This window comes from Muntiacus reevesi, chromosome 10, assembly GCF_963930625.1.
Source record: "Muntiacus reevesi chromosome 10, mMunRee1.1, whole genome shotgun sequence".
Taxonomy (NCBI): Eukaryota; Metazoa; Chordata; class Mammalia; order Artiodactyla; family Cervidae; genus Muntiacus; species Muntiacus reevesi.
Genome location: NC_089258.1, coordinates 77,779,364 through 77,797,792, shown reverse-complemented (window position 1 = coordinate 77,797,792; position 18,429 = coordinate 77,779,364). Strand labels below are relative to the sequence as shown.

Here is an 18,429-nt window from a genome sequence, read left to right as displayed (position 1 = left end):
ACGGAGGGAAGAAAAAAACACAAAATGAAAACACCCCAAAACCAAGAAAGTAAAAAGGAACTCTGTTATAAGAGAACAAAAAAACACTTGAGAAAGAAGAGTTTAATGGTCTCTCCAAGACTGATTGCAAAGGACGCACTCACTGATCCCAAACTCTGTCTGCTCTCTGTACTTCTCCAGGTCAATCTGGATGCTGGTCTTAAAGAAGTCCAGCTTGGCCTTGAGCTGCTGGGACATGGAAGCCATCGAGTTCTTCATCTTGGACAGACAGCTGTTGTTCCGCAGCAGATTCATCCTGCAGGGGCCCCCAAGAGACACACCGCGGGCGTCTTTGGGATCCAGGTACCACTTCCCGGACAGTAATAAAAGCGGCCTCCAACACCTTGGCAGGCCCCTGCTATAATTAGTATAATCATAACAAGAGCAGCCACTTATAACCCTCACGACAATTTCCTGGCCCGTGGTGATGGGTGAGGCTCTGCCCCAAGACTGGAATTAGGTGAAGTGCAATGCAAAGGAACCCAGACCAGCCACAACCCAGAGAAGGAGTCGGCCCGGCCCGACAGGGTGGCCGACCCACAGCGGAGCCAGGCCAGCCCTCCGGCTGGCCACCCCCCACTCCGTCCACACCCCTGCTCTGCGCAGACCACAACATCCCGCCCACCGACGGCTTCCCGCCCGTCCAGAGCAGTCCTGCCCCTCCTGACAACGGCAGACCCCAGGCCCCCGCCCCGCGGCTGGGCCACCAGGCGCTCTGGGCACCTACATGGCTGCACGCTGGCCCTGCTGCAGGCGGCTGCAGTCTTCCTTCAGTGCCTGGATGCTGTGCCAGACCTGGCCCCACACCTTCCGCAGCTGGAAGAACGGGAGGTTCCTCTTGGGCTCTTGCACTGAACGGAAACACAGGCGACGGTAGGGCGCAGTGCCTGCGGTGGACACCAGCACCCCGCCCCCGGAGCCCGCTGGCTCAGCTGTTACACAACCGCCTTGGGTGCTGGGCCTGCTTGGGTGTTGGGTGTTGCTCACTTCTGCACCCCGCTGTACACACACAGCCAAATTTACAAAAGCACAGAACACCCTGGAAGGAAGACCCAGGAGTCTGGCAGCAGTCTTCCCTGGGAAACTGGGGACACGCAGGGGCTTGCTCTTCACTGTATGATTCTATTGTGCCTTTTGGCATCACGTGTGGGTATTAATTACTAACATACAAAGACAAGTTCAAAAATAAAACTGTTTTGCAATTCAAGGTCAACGGCCCGTGGGCCATCTTCTCTGTCCTCTGTTCAGATGAGGCCGAAATCAGCTGAAGACATCCTGTCCTGCCTCTGGCGGGGCTGCTCCTCGCACGTGTGACTGAAGATGGCTGTCTGAGGACCGGGGGGACTCGCCTGCTTGGGGGACCCCTCTCGTGGCCAGGGCTCTCCCCCCAGCTCTGTCCCGAGAGCTGTAAGGGATCCATTTTTAAAAGAACAGGCTGTGCTTACGGATGCAGCTGACGCTTTCAGGCTGGGGCTGTGGGGAGACCTGGCTTTCATAGACGACCCTGCTGTTGTCAAAGAGGAAAACGAGGTCCATGTCCAGGGTGCGGCCCTCGTTCAGCTGCAAAGGGACCAGAGGCAAAATGAGGTCTCGCGGCCCCCACCCCACCGTCTCCCCCAAGAAATGGGGGAGACTACAGAGCACCCTGGGCCAGGATGTGCCAGGCGCCCACCAGGCCTCTCCCAGCGCCTCTGGCCTCTGCTGTCCTTGGCTGTGCCCTTTATGCTTACTACCTGAATGACACCTCATCTACAGCGTAGTACATTCTGCTCTATCCCCCGTCTTTATCGTGTGACTCAGATGCCTGCCATCTTCTTTACTGTCCAATTCCTCTTCCCTTGTGTTAACTTTGCAGCTCATTTCGTGCAGCGGTCAGCACGGTACTGCACATGTCAGGGGGGTCAGAAACAGTTCCGGGTGATGTGGAAGAATGAAGCATCCCTTTGGCAGCAAGGGCAAAAGGCATGCCCAGTGGAGTGGAAGGAACAGGTAAAACGTGGGGCGACCTGTGTCTCCTACCAAGCCCGTGGGATCTCGTGTTCCCACCTCGGAACGGGCAGGCACTGCTCGGTGCTGTGGCTGGCGGGCCGCCCGTGCCCGCAGGAGGCCGGGCTCACCTTGCTGTCCGAGAGGCACTGCGCGGCAGGCTTGTCGGGGATCAGGGCCAGCCCCGCCTCCTGCAGCAGCTCCTGGTCCTCCTCGAGGATGCCTGTGTCCTGGCGGATGCGCGCCTTCAGGCTCTGCAGGCTCTCGTCCTCGGTCACAGGGTACGTGTGCATGGTGCCTGTGACCATGTTCAGGACGTGAAGCAGCTGCAACAACCCGGGGGTCACGGGCGGGTCACGGGGGGGTCACGGGGGGGCCACGGGAGACACTGCTCGGCGGGGATGCCTGCCTGCTGGCCCGGCCTCTCCGGGGCCCCGCCTGGGGTCTGCAGGCCGGAGTCTCTCCCCTCCTGTGCATCCCCGGTGAGCGCCTCATGGCCCGTCAGTCAGCAAGGGTCCCGTCACACCCTCACGGGGTCAGGGGGCCCGCGGGCTGGGGCAGATGGGGCGCAGGCTCACCTTCAAGTTCAGGATGTCGTCCAGGGCCTTGAAGCAGCCGTTGGGCCCGTAGACGGGGTCGCTGCCCCTCTGCCGCGGGTGCCACATCAACATCAGCTGCAGCCACTTCTCCAGCCGCCGGGCCAGGACGCTGAGGGGCGGGGGGGTGTGCGTGTGCTCACGCGCGCGTGCGAGGCCCAGCACCAGCTTCCCACCCGTGTGTGTGTGCCCACGCACGCGTGCGAGGCCCAGCGCCAGCTTCCCGCCCGTGTGTGTGCACCCACCCACGCGTGAGGCCCAATGCCAGCTTCCTGTCCCGTGTGTGTGCACCCACCCACGCGTGTGAGGCCCAGCGCCAGCTTCCCGTCCCATATGTGTGCCTGTGTGTGTGTGTGCTCACACGCGCATGCAAGGCCCAGCACCAGCTTTCCATCCCACATGTGCATACGTGTGTGAAGTCCAGCACCAGCTTCCCGTCCCATGTGTGTGCATGTGTGTGAGGCCCAGCACCAGCTTCCCATCCCACGTGTGTGTGCATGTGCGTGAATGCGAGGCCCAACACCAGCTTCCTGTCCCACGTGTGTGTGCATGTGCGCGCGTGCAAGGCCCGACACCAGTTTCCCGTCTCATGTGTGTGCATATGCATGAGGCCCAACACCAGCTTTCCGTCCCATGTGTGTGTGTGCGTGTGCGCGCGCATGCGTGTGTGAGGCCCAGCGCCAGCTTCCCATCCCATGTGTGTGCATGTACGTGAGGCCCAGCACCAGCTTCCCATCCCACGTGTGTGCGTGCATGTGCGTGAGGCCCAGCACCAGCTTCTCGGCGTACATGGGGACCGAAAAGCCCATATGCTTCTCACGCTCCACATGACCATCACACAACGGGGCTAAAGTGATCCCTGAGGCTGAATCACCCTGAGGAAGGGTAAGCCTTCCCCTAACAAGATGAATTGCCTGGGGGCTCAACCCCCTCGCCCCCACCAGATCTGTGCAAACACACTCCCGTCGGGGGCCTCTGGGTAGAGGGCCGTGCGAGACCCTCCAGGCAGCTTTCCAGGTGCTGAGCAGCCCCCTCCCGCATCGCGGATTCGATCCACGTTGTCAGTCGCTCCCTGGAAAGCATCTGAGGGGTCCATGCCGCACTGCTGGGCACCCCCAGCACTCCTCCCTGCCCCCCGACAGAAGCCCTCCAGAGGCCAACATCACTACCCGCTGCCTCTCCCTGGCCGCCCCCAAGTCTTTCCCCCTTGAAGAGCCTTCCTCTTCACCCACCCGCCCTGCCTATCGGTCCAGATCTTTCCGGGAAGTTCCAGCCCAGCTCCTCCACAGGGGACCCCCTCCCCGTCCTCCAAAGACTCATGGAAACTCTGAGCCGCGCCCCGGCCATGGGGCTGCCGGCTGCTGTCTCCCGAACCATCTCCCGGTTCTGGTAAGATGACCTGACGGCTCATATTCTGGCTCTGAGACCAGACCGCTATGCTGTTCAAAATGCAAAGGTTTATTTGTTGACAACAACACAGTGCTGGGCTCCAGGAGGACGGGCAAAGAGCACTAAGGGGCAATTCCCTACCCTTCAGAGGCTTACGGCTGACCAGGAGATAAGCCCTCTGCGAGACCAAACGCAGGCAAGGCAGAGCCACCACGGGTGAGGAGGGCGGCGAGCGATGCTGGGAGCCGAGGTGACTCCAGACGGCAGGGTGGGGACGGCGCGCTAAGACCCAGACGGACGACGGCAGGACCGGGGGTCACAGCTGCCGGGGACGTCGGCCTGACCTCCGCCTCTAGAAGGCCAGGACAGGGTGGGGGGGGCGGGGCCTTACCTGTTGAGGTTGTTGGGGTGCGGCAGCGAGCTGGAGAACTTCACGGCCCCGTTCAGGTCCTCACTCACCACGATGTCCATCTCGCTCTTCTGCCGAACTTTGGAGTGCCTGCAGACGTGGACACCCGACCGTCACGCTGTGTGTGGCGACCCTGAGGCCAGCAGGCGCCCAACAGCCCCCTTACATGGCGACCTGCCACTTGACAATCGGACAGGATCCCCCGGGTGCCACTGAACCACCTGTGAGGCCCAGCCACCCGCTGGGACGCGTCTCCGGGAGGTGAAGGGCATCAGTACTGCCCTGGCAGGAACCTGCCGGCCTGTACCGCTGTCTCCTGACCTCAGCCCGGCCCATCCTGCTCGTTCTTTCACTTTCCATCTAACACAAAGAATGAAGACAGGACGTCCGCACCACGGTTCCTTCACGGGAAATCTGCACACACCACGCACTTCCCTCTAAGTGCAATGGCTATGCCTGACTTCTGAAGGCGAGTGAAGCGCTAACGTTTTCCAACTTAGGGAGACCCTTTTGATGTATCTGAAACAGTGTTTAAGGAAAAAAGATTTTAAACTGGCTTCACATGTTCTCGGCGACAAGCGTGATGACAGGAGTCTGAACAACACTTCACAGAGGATCAAGCGCTGACAGTGAACGCACCCCTCTCCGCCCGGAGACCTCCGTGGGGCAGGCGGTTTTCAGCCCTCCATCCCCCACCCTCACCAGGTGAGGAAATGACCTGCCCAAGGTCACACAGCTAGAGAAAGACAGAACCAGGGACTTGGACCCAAGGGCAGCTGCTCTTTCCACTCTGAATGTCCGCGTCCTTCCTTTCCAAAGAGACGCTGGAGATTCAGACAGAAGATGCTTTAGCCTGAAGTCTCATTGGCAGAGGGGGTAGACTGAGCCACGAGGAGCACACGGAGCCTGGAAGAGCCAGGGTGGGGCTCGAACCGCCTGCCGGAAGCCAGGCGGGCATTACACATGGTGGGATGGTGCTCTGACAGAAACTCAAGTTTGTCCATGGGAAACTACACAGCTAACTAAAAGGACACAGTAAGCGAAACGCTTACTGCTGAGGCTGGTCCTAAAACGTACTTTCAAGACTGGTCCTTCCAAGCACCTTTATGATAGGATAATAAGGCTCAAATTGCATTTGTTCTGAAATTACTATCTACCTGCCGTTTGAGATGAGAGCGAAATTGTTCAAGTTGCCCAAGGCACTGCAGGCAGACCAGACAGGTATGTCTCACAAGCTCTCGGGTTTCAGAGATGTGTGCTTGAAGTGGCTGCCTGGCCTCCTGGCAAAGTGAGGGAGGCTGGCTCTGCAGACGGCCAGGCCATCAGGGATGGTTTCAAACGGCATTTCCTCTAGGTCTGACGGATTCTAATTCACCTTGCTATAAATGATGGAGACGCTCTACACTGAACGGGAGAACTGCAGTCATCCCTCGGGGAGTTAAAAGCACGACGCACGTGCAGACAGTTCACAGTCGCTGACCTGACGGTCGCGCGAGGCACTGTGACTGTAACGCAAGGAGCTAAGTCAGCTCCGCCAGTCCCCACGGGGGGGCGCCCTCCACCACGTCCCTGGGCCCCTCGGGCACGGAGACTGAGCCTGGGTCTTTTCCAGCGTCTGATGTGTAGACGGTGACCACACTGGCCTGCGTCACGGAAAGCTAGTCTTCTTGAACGGATTTCAAAGGCTACGTCTTGGTCTTACAGATAAACATTCTCATGATGTAAGCACCCGTGTCCTTTGAGAAAGTCCGGTTTTTGGTACTTCCAGAAAGATACTGAGAAACGTGACATCAGCCAGTGCTGCTCCGAAGAGCGGGGGGTGGGGGACCTCTGCATGTTCCTGGTGGAAATGTTATTTATACAACCTGTGCAGCACGTTGTTAGTAAAAACCAAAAACCTTGAACGTGTGCACGATCTTTGGTGTGTTGCTCCCACTTCTAGGAACTTATCCCAGGGAAATAACTGTGGATGGACCAGGATTTCCCTACAACGAGTGGTTTCAGTTACGTGAGAAAGGCAGGTTCTATGAGAGCACGTATGGCAACCTACTTTGTTTTTTGAACAAACACAGGCACACAGAAGAAGAGTCTGGAGATGGAGAGATGTCAGTGGTGGCGGGAGGAAGTTCTCAGTGTAAAAACCCTGGGGGAGCACTCCCAGGGCGGCGTGCCTGCGGTGTCATCACCGAGGAGAGAAGGGGCGAAATCCACAAATGAGTCAGCGGACAGACACACGCCCGCTCGCTTGTGGATGTACAGAACATCCCTGGAGACGGACCCAAAGCCAACAGCGCCAGGCGTCTGTGCTGGGGCGGGGCATGGACCAAGCAGGTGGTGTGGGGTGACTTCTCACTCTTCTGCTTTCTGAAGGATGAACCCCATGAACTCAGCACTGCTCCAAACACTAAAGCCAGAGATAAAAAAATTCTGGACAATGGTACTATCGTTTCAGTTAGCGTGTGGTCCCTCGAGGGATCATTGTGAATGAATCCTCATTGGTTCAAGGGAACATTAACTTTTAAATGACGCATTTCAGTAATGATTAACTTTTATGTATATAACGAACCACATATTAATATTACAATTAGAAGAAAAGTTTAAAAATACATAGTAGTTTTAAAAACCTTAATCATATTCCTTATTAGAAAATATCTTTTTGGCAGTGTACTCGGCTCACATTTTAAGCCACTGTCTGATGCTTTTAAAATCAAATTTCATAGTTTCTGGTCTTACGTTTAGATCTTTAATCCATTTTGAGTTTATTTTTGTGTATGGTGTTAGAAAGTGTTCTAGTTTCATTCTTTTACCAATACAGTATATTAACGCATATATATGGAATTTAGAATGATGGTAATGATCCTATATGCAAAGCAGCAAAAGAAACACAGATGTCAAGAACAGCCTATTGGACTCAGAGAAGGCGAGGGTGGGACGATAAGAGAGAATAGCATTGAAGCGTGTATATTACCATAAAAAAAAAGTGTATATTACCATATGTAAAAAAGAAAGAAGTTTGTACTGAGGAGCAGTAACATTTGTCAACAATAAACTTTCGCATATATACGTCTCATTATTTGTCACATGAACAGGCCCTTTGCTTGTTTACCAAGAGCGTGTTGCTGGCATAGGCGCGCACCAACCCCCCCCCCACACACACACTGCAAACACACTGGCTTCCTGCCCCGCAGAGCAGTCATTTACACTGGATTTAAGGCTGTTGAGGTGCAGGATCGAGGCCGACACTTAACACCCCAGCTCTCCAGGCTTTAGGAGCTCAGACTGCGCACACGCCGGGTCCCGACAGAACTTCCTCGGGTGACAGATCACAGGCGTCCCAGGCCCCGCGCGCGGCACCCCGTGAGACCGGGAAGGCGAGGCGACGTCTGACGAAGACGGGGGACACCCTCCCGGGGGCGGGCCCGGCCTCACTCACCACTGCACCGGCTGCCAGTTGGGCAGGAAAGGCCGGAAGCCGGTGATGCACTCGAAGGCCAGGGTGCCGAAGCTCCAGTAGTCCACGGTCACCGTGTACTTCTGCTGCTCCAGCAGCTCGGGGGCCTGCAGGGAGCGGGGTGGCGCACAGCTGAGCTGAGCCCGCTCTGAGGGGCCACCACAGTGGGGGCGCCCAGCATCCTGATCTGCCCCCCGCTCCCTGGACCTGCTCTGAGGGAGGAGGCGACCACGAGTCGGGCAGGTGGCACCTAGACTCTCTGGATCTCTTTCCATCCTGGGGCTGAGACAAGGGCTTGCCGGGGGGCCGGGGGTGGGGGGCTGAGGTGTGTTGTGCTCGCTTCTCCCAGGCGCTGGGCAGGGCCACAAGGGGAAGTGATCCAGGCCACACAAGCCCGGGCGCAGCGTATGCCACGAATGCCGCCAGTCCCCTAACGCGTCCACGGTCCACGATGGGACCGTCGGGCAGGAAAGGCCAGCTGCCCGAGCAGTCAGGCTGGGGTGACGGGAAGCACAGGCGGGGTGGGGCCGGCTCAGGGCGCCTGAGGGCAGACGCCCCACAAGCCCGAGGAGAGGTGTGGGAAGGTCAGCTCGGCCTCTGTGTCTGGCTCTGGACAGACGTTTCGGCCCCCCGAGTGGTCAGAGCTCGGGCCCTGCATTCACTGCTGAGCCGACAAGCGGTCCAGATGACACAGGGTGGGACCCCCAGGACCCGGCTCTGTGGGCGCAGGTGCTGAGTCACAGCCCCGGGTCCTCGCCCGGAAACCCCCACCCCCCCGAGCAGGGGATAAAAGGACAGCGCCCACTGCCCAGTGGGGGCTAGCGGGAAGTGTGGATGTGCTCACAAGGACCTCAGTGACTGCTTTTTCTCGTTTTTCTGTAAGACCCGGGTAGGCTATTTAAGCTCATGGAGCCCAGTGGTTTTCAACTTTCGTTTTTCTTTTATAAACTGCAGACTCTGTTATTCAGTCCACATTTTCTGATCATCATTTGCAGGCAATCTATCACTAAGTCCTGCTGAGCCTGATCCAGGCCTTTCTTGTTTTTTTTTTTGGTTGTTATTTGTTTGTTTGCTTATGTTTCTTTTTTGCCACACTGCGTGGCTTGTGGGATCTTAGTTCCCCGACCAGGGATCAAACTCTGGCCCTTGGTGTTTAAAGCGTGGAGTCCTAACCACTGGACCCCCAGGGATGCCCCTCTTTCAGGCACTTCTTGAGCCGTCCTCTACATCCTCATGGCTACCCACCAGCTCAGACTAGCCCACCCCAATGGCCTCCATACCACTCGCTCACTGCCTGCAAGTCACCCTCCGCACTGTGCCAAGTATGGTCTCTTCGAAGGTAAGCCTGATTCCTCTCATGCTTAAGGGCCTTCACCGTCTCTCCACAGGTTTCAGGATAAAGTCCGGAATCTCTAAAGCAGCCAGTGAGGCTCTGAATGATCTGTCCCCTGCCCCTCTCTCCAGCCTCAACTCGAGATGTCTTCCTCCTCCTTCTCTGGTTCCGGCCATGCCTTCCGGACGCCTCCTGCCCCCCCCGCCTGGAACTCCGTCTTAGTCCCCCAGCCCCTGGACCCTCTCACCCTCCAGGTCCAACACCAGGTCATAGAAGGACACTTGAAGCGCATCTGCAGGAAGTGAGGAAGAGCTTCCAGGAAAAATAAGTTTGGGAAGCACTGGGTTCCAAGTAAAGTGGCTTTCTTAGTATAAGAAAGAAATATATTTAAGTACAAGTTTGATGAATGAAGCAGGGCACCCAGAGCCAGCGACCTGGATGGGGTGGGGAGGCAGGCAGGTGGGTGGGGGACTCAGGATGCGGGGGCACATGTGTATGCCTGTGGCTGATTCATACTGATGTGCGGCAAAAACCATCACAGTGTTGTAAAGCAATTATCTTCCAATTAAATAATTTTTTTTAAAGCCTTAAATATATGCACATGCAATGCGGTTCCCCTCCCCCCAAAAAACAAAACGTAAAAAGAAAAACTACAGGTGATCAGTATTTCTTGGATGAATGGGGGACTCAAATAGAACCACAATATTCCAACCAAATAAGAAGAAGAAAGGGTGGGAGCTGGAAGCCAGCCCTCTCCTTGTGGCCCCTGAGATTCTGCGTGGGAACAGAGGCCCCTCTAGGGCAGTGGGAACCTGGTTTAAACTCTCTGGATCAAAACACGGCATCACGGGAGGGTTACGGGACACGTGCCGGCCCAGGAGCCAAGCCCTTTAGACACAAGAGGATGACCGTGTCCCTCCACAGGGCCTCTGGGAGGATGAGGAGTTTGACCTCACACACCAGTGTGTTTCCTGTGCATCCAGGAATCATCCAGAGAGCCAGCAAGCTCAGACGCAAAAGGGCAGGGAGGAAGCAGGACCCCGCGGCCACGGCCTCCCGAGAGGCTAACGCGCAGAGCCGGGAACCCGCCTCTTACCAGGTACTGCAGGGTCCCCACGAAGGAGGTGCAAAGGCTGCCCTGGTCCAGCTCCTTGGCGTATCCCAGGTCAATAATTTTGTGTATTAACTGAAAGAAAAAACAGGGAGGGGGAGACATCTGAGGGTTATGAGAGTCCACTGTCCTTCAAGAATCCTCAACGTCTCGCTAGAGCAGAGGGTGTATCTCTGAATTCCCAGTCCTAAGACCCTGAGCTCCTCAGGACCGCCGAATACGCAGAATGCCTAGATGCGGCAGGTTCAGGCAAAGAAAACAATGTAAAAATGCCAGGCGCGTGTCCTCCCTCGCCTGGCAACCACTTGCTAGAGGAAGGTCAGAATTAGGAGAGCATGCACCAGCCGTCAGGATTGCGAGCCCCAGACTTGATGTGATGCAGAGGACCAGGCGGGGTTCCTTCTCAGTAAACACCTTAAATTCTCAAACCTCCGATGGACTGCCGGGAATGAGTGTGAACAGGGGCAGAGGTGAGGGCTAGGACGGGCATGGGTTACGCTGGGATACTGACGGAAGCCGCGGTGGAGAGATCAGGCGGCCCACGGCTGAGCGGCTGCATTCCACTCGTCTGAGCCCTGCTCCCCACCCAGCTGAACAAACACGGCCCAGCCCTGCGGGGAGGTGACCCCACACCTGAGCAGGGGGACCCCGAGAGCTCTGGGGAAACGGCAGGCTGGACCAGGCCAGTTCCAAATACATCCTTTCGGCCACGTCCAGAACCCACCCACAGCTGGATTCCCTGTGAGCTTCAAAAGCTGAGGCTCCCAAACAAATGGAAAACAAAAATAGTCCATTTCCAAGAAGTGTGAGGCCCAAAGGCTGGGGCGGGGGTGGGTGGGGGGTGGCAGTTGGAAGACAAACATTATTTTTCTTATCAGATTCCTGCAACTTGGGACAGTTAACAATGTGGTCCATTCAAATTGGCTTCAATTTGTGAGCCTGAACTTTTCACCGGATTTTGTTTTGATTCAAAGAGCGCTCCCAGAGAATCAAAGTAAATACGTGAGCAAGGAAACCCCAATGTAAGCAGACCCACACAGCGCATTCCTCGCCCCTGCTGCCTGCCCCCAGCTGCCCAGCCCACGCTCGCCCACCCCTCCCCGAGGCTGGCCCGCGGGGTCACTCACTCTCTGCTCCCCTTGCTGCAGGACAATGTTTTCTGGCTTCAGATCCCGATGGATGATTCTGTTCTCGTGAAGGTATCGAAGCGCAGAGGCTGAGAGAGGGTGGAAAGGGGAGCGAGTTCCCGTTAAGCCCGGACAACGCCTTTCACTCGGCATTTGCCTCCCCAGTGAAAGATGGTTATCGCGTGTCCCGGACGCACACCTCAAGTCGTGCAGGGGCTCGCGGTGGGGGTAGAGGACAGGCCCACAGACGCCCCGCAGGTGAAGGCAGGGGGACCTGGCTACGTGAGCAGAACTGGGGCTGGCACCAGAATCTGCCTGGTTCACACAAAGAACTCCGAGCCTTCCATCCACGAGGTCACCACCTCCAGTCTTGAGCAGCGGTTCTCAAATGGCACTGCCCATTCCCGCAGCATCAGACTTGGTTCTCAGAAACGCCAGACCCTCGGGTCCCGCCCCAGCTGGACTGAGTCGGAAAGCGGGGGGTGACCCCGCGGTCTGCTCTTTACCAAGCCCTCTACGTGGTGATGACTAACTTTGAGACGGGGACCTTCTCTGGCCTAGAGGCTCGAAAAGTAAATTCTGCAGCGTGGACAAGGGAGACGGGCCCTCTGGGCAGACAGCACTTGGTCATCGGATGCAGAGGACGCAGGGCAGAGCTGCCGCCGGGGAAGAAGTGGGGTGGGGGGCCTAGAAGGGGAGAGTGGGGGGCACCTTCAATACATCTGCCGGTCCAGCGTACATCTGCCATGTGCCCCGTCCCCTGCTGGGCTCTGAGGGCCGTGAAATAAGGGAGGACGTGGTTCCCAGCTTTAAAGGGCTCAGACTCTAGCTGACAAGGAAGCAGCCCGCATCACCCAGCTCACTCGCTACCACAGCCTCGGCTATGAAGAGCAAATGTGACCCCATGACCCAGCACGGCCAAGGCTCAGACGCCCATCAGGATGCGGTTTTTACCCCTAAGAGAGGTTTTAGCAGAAGCCCTAACAACCTGTATGTACCACAGATGAAAGAAACAAGGAAGTATTGGAAAGAGATAAAATGATCTTTATCTGGAAATGATCTGACTCTAAGCCGAGAAGACTCAATAGACTCAAAACTGGGGGAAATGTAGTAAGCTGTCTGGAAGCAAAACAAGTAGATACAAATCAACAGCTTTTGTCCCTGTCATAGATCCAGCTGAAAGGAAAAAAAAAAATTCCATTCACACTAGCAGCAAAAATTCTAAAACACCACAGGATAAATTTAGCAAGAAAAAAAAATATAGTGTCATGGGAGGAAAACGATATGGCATAAAAAAAAAAGCCAAACAAAAAACACAAAGAGGTTTTAAAAGTTTATGGCCACTAGAGAAGAGAGTATCGAGGGTCCTTAAACAGCTAAAAATCAAGTTACCAGAGGAATCACATATTACTCTCTCTAATGAAAGTCTACTCAAGAAGATACCTGAACCACCATGTTCACTGAAGTGCTGTTCACAACAGCCAAAGCAGGGAAGCAACCTAAACGTCCATTAACAGATGAAGGGATGCCGAAGATGTTGGTACGTGTACAATGGAATGTTACTCAGCCGTAAAAAAGAATGAAATGATGCCTTGCAGCCACATGGATGGACCCTGAGATTATCACAGTAAGTGAAACAAACCAGACAAAGATAAATATCACATGGTTATCACTAACTGTGGAATCTAAAAGAAACTGATACAAGTGAACTTCTATGCAAACAGAAATAGACTCACAGAGAGGGAAAACCAGCTTATGGTTAGCAAAGGGGAAGAAGGGGGAGGGATAAATTAGGAGTCTGAGATTAATAAACACACCACAGTACAGAAAACAGGTAATCGACAAGGACCTCTGTATAGCACACAGAACTACATTCAATATCTTGTAATAAACTATAATGGAAAAGAATGAAAAATATATACACACACACACACATATATATAACTGCATCACTTTGCTGTACACTTGAAATACTGTAAATCAACTATACTTCAATTTAAAAGAAAGAAAGAAATATTTATGGCAAAAGATACTATACAAAGAGCAAAAGACCAAAAAAGGGGAAGAAAAATATCTGTAACACATATGCCAAAATACATGTATTTACAGACAAAAACTCCTACAAACCAATAAGAAAGTAACCCAGGTGTCAGGGAAGCAACAGTACTATTTTCAAAATCATAATGTTGTGTTACTTTTCTAAAGAAAAAAAATGCATTTTTTTTTTTTTTTACCTTAAAGGAACATAAAAGAAAACAAAGAAGTGGGTTAGATAGGTGCTTCCCAGGGTTTTAGATTCAAGCCAGCAGAACTATGGATAAAGACAGAGGATGGTGTTCAAGAGAAGATGACTATGTTTTTATTTTCCAAGGTCAGGTACACTTAAAAATGATATTATCTACTATCAACAGAACTGAGTCATTAGTGATTTAAGAAAGAAAAGACCACTCTAATACACAAACAAAGCAAGCAAGCCAGTAGAAAAACTGGCAAAGAACACGTGAAGGGGTAACTTATAGGAATAGAAACGAAACACAGACCGCAAAGAATTATGCAATCACGTAAAAAGTCGCTCAAGCTCACTGGCCGTCCACAAAGTACACACGAAAGGAACAACAAAATGCCTTTTCACTTCTTCAACTGGAAGGAATCTCAGATGAGACGTAAAAGGCACTCCCTATATCGCCGGAAGGAGTAATAACTGCTGTGCAATTGGGGGAAAGAAACGTGGCAAAAGCGATTTAATCTTAAGAAGTGCATGTCGTTGGACCCTCTGTTTCTGCCTCTGGCAATCCGGCTTACAAAGTCAACAACACCGCCACGTACAGATACGGGTGCGGACTGCACAGAGTCAAGTGAAATCATCAGAGACTAACGAAAAGTCACCAATCAGGGAACGCCTGAACGAATGATGGGAAATTCACAGTATAACTGGCAATTACTAAAGATTATTTACGCTTCTATTACCTGACTCAGAGGGATGTCAATGGGGTAATGGCATGAACCTCTTTTTTTATTCGAGGCAAAAAAAGGTCAAAAGCAAAAGCGATAACACCAATAAGAGAAATCTCCTAAAGGGTGCCGGGCCAGGGCGAGCAGGGAAGGGTGCACCCCCAGGGGGAAGAGATGGCCTTCCACAACCCAAGGGACCAGAAGTGCTGTGTAAAGACTTTTCATGCTGAGTGTTTTCTGAAAACACAGGGAAACCCCTGAGAGTTAAACATCCAACTTCCACCTTCTCGGGGCGTTCCAGCGCACATTAAGTGAAATCGCAAAACCTCTCACTGAATCTGCCCTTAAAATCCAGCATTTGACCGTACAGTTTCGACATTTCACGCTTGTTCCCTCTTCTTTGCTTTCACAACTGGGCACAGCAGATTGGCTTAGGTCCAGCGAACGTCCAGATGAAGCCACATGCCCACTGCTCTCAGAGGGTACACCCCACATGCCACCCACCTTGTTCTGCTGGGGACTTCCCTGGCCACCGTGGCCATGCTTCAGATGCCCATCCACTGCAGGGGGCAGGGGTTCCATCCCTGGTCGGGGAACTGAGATCTCCCGTACCATGGGGTGTGGCCAAAAAAAAACCAGACTGGTGCTTCTCACCAGCACTTTCACTTTTGTCTTACTGACTTTTACTAGGGTCAAAGCACAGTGTGAAAACAGGCTCTGATAACCGCCTGGGCACGACCCTGCACACGAGGATGCCATCTCCCCTCACGTGAACTCACAGCCGGCGGGGAGCACCCGTGGGGGAAGACGGGGTGTGTCTGCTCAGCCACCAAGTCCCAAGGCTTGTGTGGCTGTGTGATGTGAGCGTCAGGGGCTCTCACAGAAAGGCGGGGGTCCAGTGTCCAAGGCCAGGATACGTGCACATTGAGACTCACAGTAGTGTGAACAAGCAGGAATGCAAGGCCTCTGACTCTAGGCGTGAACGTCTCACTGAGAGTGGGGTAGGACGAGCGGGGAGATGCCCTGAGAAGCCCCTGGGGAGGCAGAGCACTCACATCGGATGGAGGGCACCGCTCGATGCCACGACGCTCGAGCGCCGTGCCCGGGTCTTTAGGGAGGACGGAGGGCAAGCCGGTGACCATGGTTAACAGCGGGCTCTCTTTATGCTGAAGCCACTGCATATAACACACCTGAGCTCTCATTTCGGGAAGTCACTCATTTTCAAATACTTTCTGTCAACTTAATCAAACCTGGAATTAGACAATCCTATATATGTGTATATATATATATATATATATACACACATATATAGTGCGTGTATATATATATACACACTATATACATATACACACCATGTACTATATACATATGTACACTATAAAGTGAAAGTGAAGTCGCTCAGTCATGTCTGGCTCTTTGTGACCCCGTGGGCTGTAGCCCACCAGGCTCCTCCGTCCATGGGATTCTCCAGGCAAGAATACTGGAGTGGGTTGCCATTGCCTTCTCCAGGGGATCTTCCCGACCCAGGGATCGAACCCGGGTCTCCCGCACTGCAGGCAGATGCTTTAACCTCTGAGCCCCCAGGGAAGCCCATGTACACTATATGTGTATATATATACACACACTATATACACATATTGACTATGTATATATTGACAATCCCGTATGTTTCTTACAGTGAGTGAAATGGTCAAAACGTTGACGGGCAAGGGCTCGGTGACAGCACCGCTTCCAGGATCAGACCTTGAGAGGCTCAGGGTCTGACGGTGGCTGATTTAACGGAACAGGACTGCGGGGGGGCAGTGTCATGAAGCAGAGTTTTCTCAAGGCAAGAGAACTTAGTTTCACTTAAATTAGATGGAACATGAGACTCTGAGATGGAAAAAAGAAATACCTGTGTGTCTGAAACTTTCTTAAGAATCGAAGCCCCTCACCGCAGAGGTACTGCGTCCGTATAAAACTGGAAAAGCGGCCCACCCAGCAGGAAAGCCTGCAGGCCCCCCACGTTCCCACATTCAGGAAGTTTACCGCACGCAGCGGCATCTCCTCAGGCGGACGCGGCTCGGGGTGGGGTCTGTGTCAAGCACCGTCCCCTCCTGGGCCCTTGGCGGGAACGGCACCCAGGTCTTGGACTCCAGCTTCCCGCTGGCTCATGAGGGAGACACGGACATGTAACTGCAGACTGTGATGCTCCTGAGTTCTCACTGATGAGCCAGAATCCCAAACCACGCTCCAGAGATGAGGGAACAGACGGGACCAGCGAGACTGCCATCAGAGAAGCGGCTGAGTGAGGACTGTGTCCACGAAGCCTACTGACCACACCCTGAGCTGAAAGGGACCGCTGAGCTCTCCTGAGGGCCGCCTGCTCGGGACGACCGCGACCCTCACGCCGCGGGGAAGACGCGCAAACATCGATGGGCCAGGGACGCTCCGGGTGGTCCAGCGGTTAAAGAACCCGCCTGCCAGTGCAGGGGACACAGGTTCGACCCCTCGTCCAGGAAGAGTCCACATGCCGTGGAGCAACCAAGCCCATGCAGCCCAACTGACTGAGCCTGCGGGCCTAGAGCCCGCGCTCTGCGAGAAGAGAGGCCCCCGCAGGGACCAGCCCGCGCCCCGCAACGCAGAGGAGCCCGGACTCGCTGCAACTGGAGAAAAGCCTGCCGCAGCAACGCAGACCCAGCGCAGCCAAAGATAAGTAGATAAGTAAAAAGTTCTTAAGGCTTAAAAAAAAAAAGATCACAGACCAGCAGGCTGACACACAGACTAGGAGACAGAAAAGACAGTCAGCAGTCGGTGGCGTGAGTTCCTGTGACGTCAAAGGGCAAGAGGACGTGCGTTCACTTGGCAGAAGCCGGCTGTGAGCTACTGAGCGCCAGTCGCTCTGAGGTCACTGGGCTTTCCAAGCAAGAGGGCTGGGAGGCCAAGTGCGGATGCGTGGCGGGAGATCCAGCCCCTCTAATGGGTTCTTGGCTAAAGGAGAGCCTGTGACTCACGAGCGAGGTAGCAGGGCGGCGCTGCCAGGGCCGAGAGGGGAGTGCAGAGTCACCCTCTCTTCACCCCGCCGTCCTGAACAAGTGTCTTCTGTGTGGCTGTGCTGTCGAAAATGTGCCGCTGGATCGCACCATTTCCTTCACTTGCTGCACAAATAATCTGGTCTACACAGCATGGCTCATATCCTAAAGGAATCCTAAGGAAATCAGTCCTGAATACTCATTGGAAGGACTGATGCTGAAGCTGAAACACCAATACTTTGGTCACCTGATGCGAAGAGCTGACTCCTTGGAAAACACCCTGATGCTGGGAAAGACTGAAGGTGGGAGGAGAAGGGGACGACAGAGGATGAGATGGTTGGATGGCATCACCGACTCGATGGACATGGGTTTGAGCAAGCTCCAGGAGTTGGTGATGGACAGGGAGGCCTGGAGTGCTGCAGTCCATGGGGTCACAGAGAGTCGGACACGCCCGAGTGACTGAACAGAGAACTGAGTCTGATCTATGGGTCGCAAGCCCAGAGGTCAGTCCTTACTGTTGAGGGCAGGCAGAGGCCATGCCTGAGTGGAGTACTGGGTGGAGGAGGCCAGGAGGGCAGAAGCATCCGAGCGGGAGGCCCGCTGTGCTCGCTGGGCCAGGGTGGTCCCCACGGAGGGGCAGGCCGGGGGGAGGGGCCGGAGCGGCATTCTGAAAGGCGTGCATGGGCAAAGGCTCACGAGGGGATCGGAGAGCGGGTTTTGAAGTGGGCTACAGCAAATCAGGAGAGACGGGAGGCGACCAGGTTTGGCCTTGATCCGGCGGGGGATTGTGAAGGACGTGTCCTCTCAGAAGCACGAGAGAGGGATCAGTCAATGGGAACAGGCGCCCAGGAGAGGGAGGTGCTAGGACGACTCTTAATGAGTGGAGGCAGTGGGCGCAGGAAGGGAAAGCGGGGTGCACTCATGAAGGAAAAGACTGGAGACTTCACACGGGGGGACGCAGGGTGGGAAGGGGGGCAGATTCTGAGAAGAGACGAGACTCAAAGTCGGCGCCCGCGTCCGGGTGA

At 54.5% G+C, this 18,429-nt stretch overlaps 1 protein-coding gene across 1 annotated transcript in view; it reads right to left on the bottom strand.

Moving 5' to 3' along the window:
- IKBKB (inhibitor of nuclear factor kappa B kinase subunit beta) overlaps positions 1-18,429 on the bottom strand; it is a 54,429-nt gene that overhangs the window by 13,490 nt on the left and 22,510 nt on the right. Inside the window, exons 6-14 of the mRNA XM_065946680.1 lie at positions 11,442-11,530; positions 10,300-10,389; positions 7,853-7,977; positions 4,402-4,509; positions 2,604-2,733; positions 2,157-2,351; positions 1,485-1,599; positions 767-890; positions 144-295 (exon numbers count right to left, since the gene is read on the bottom strand). Coding sequence (XP_065802752.1) covers positions 144-295; positions 767-890; positions 1,485-1,599; positions 2,157-2,351; positions 2,604-2,733; positions 4,402-4,509; positions 7,853-7,977; positions 10,300-10,389; positions 11,442-11,530 — 1,128 coding nt within the window. The remainder of the gene's footprint in view (positions 1-143; positions 296-766; positions 891-1,484; positions 1,600-2,156; positions 2,352-2,603; positions 2,734-4,401; positions 4,510-7,852; positions 7,978-10,299; positions 10,390-11,441; positions 11,531-18,429) is intronic.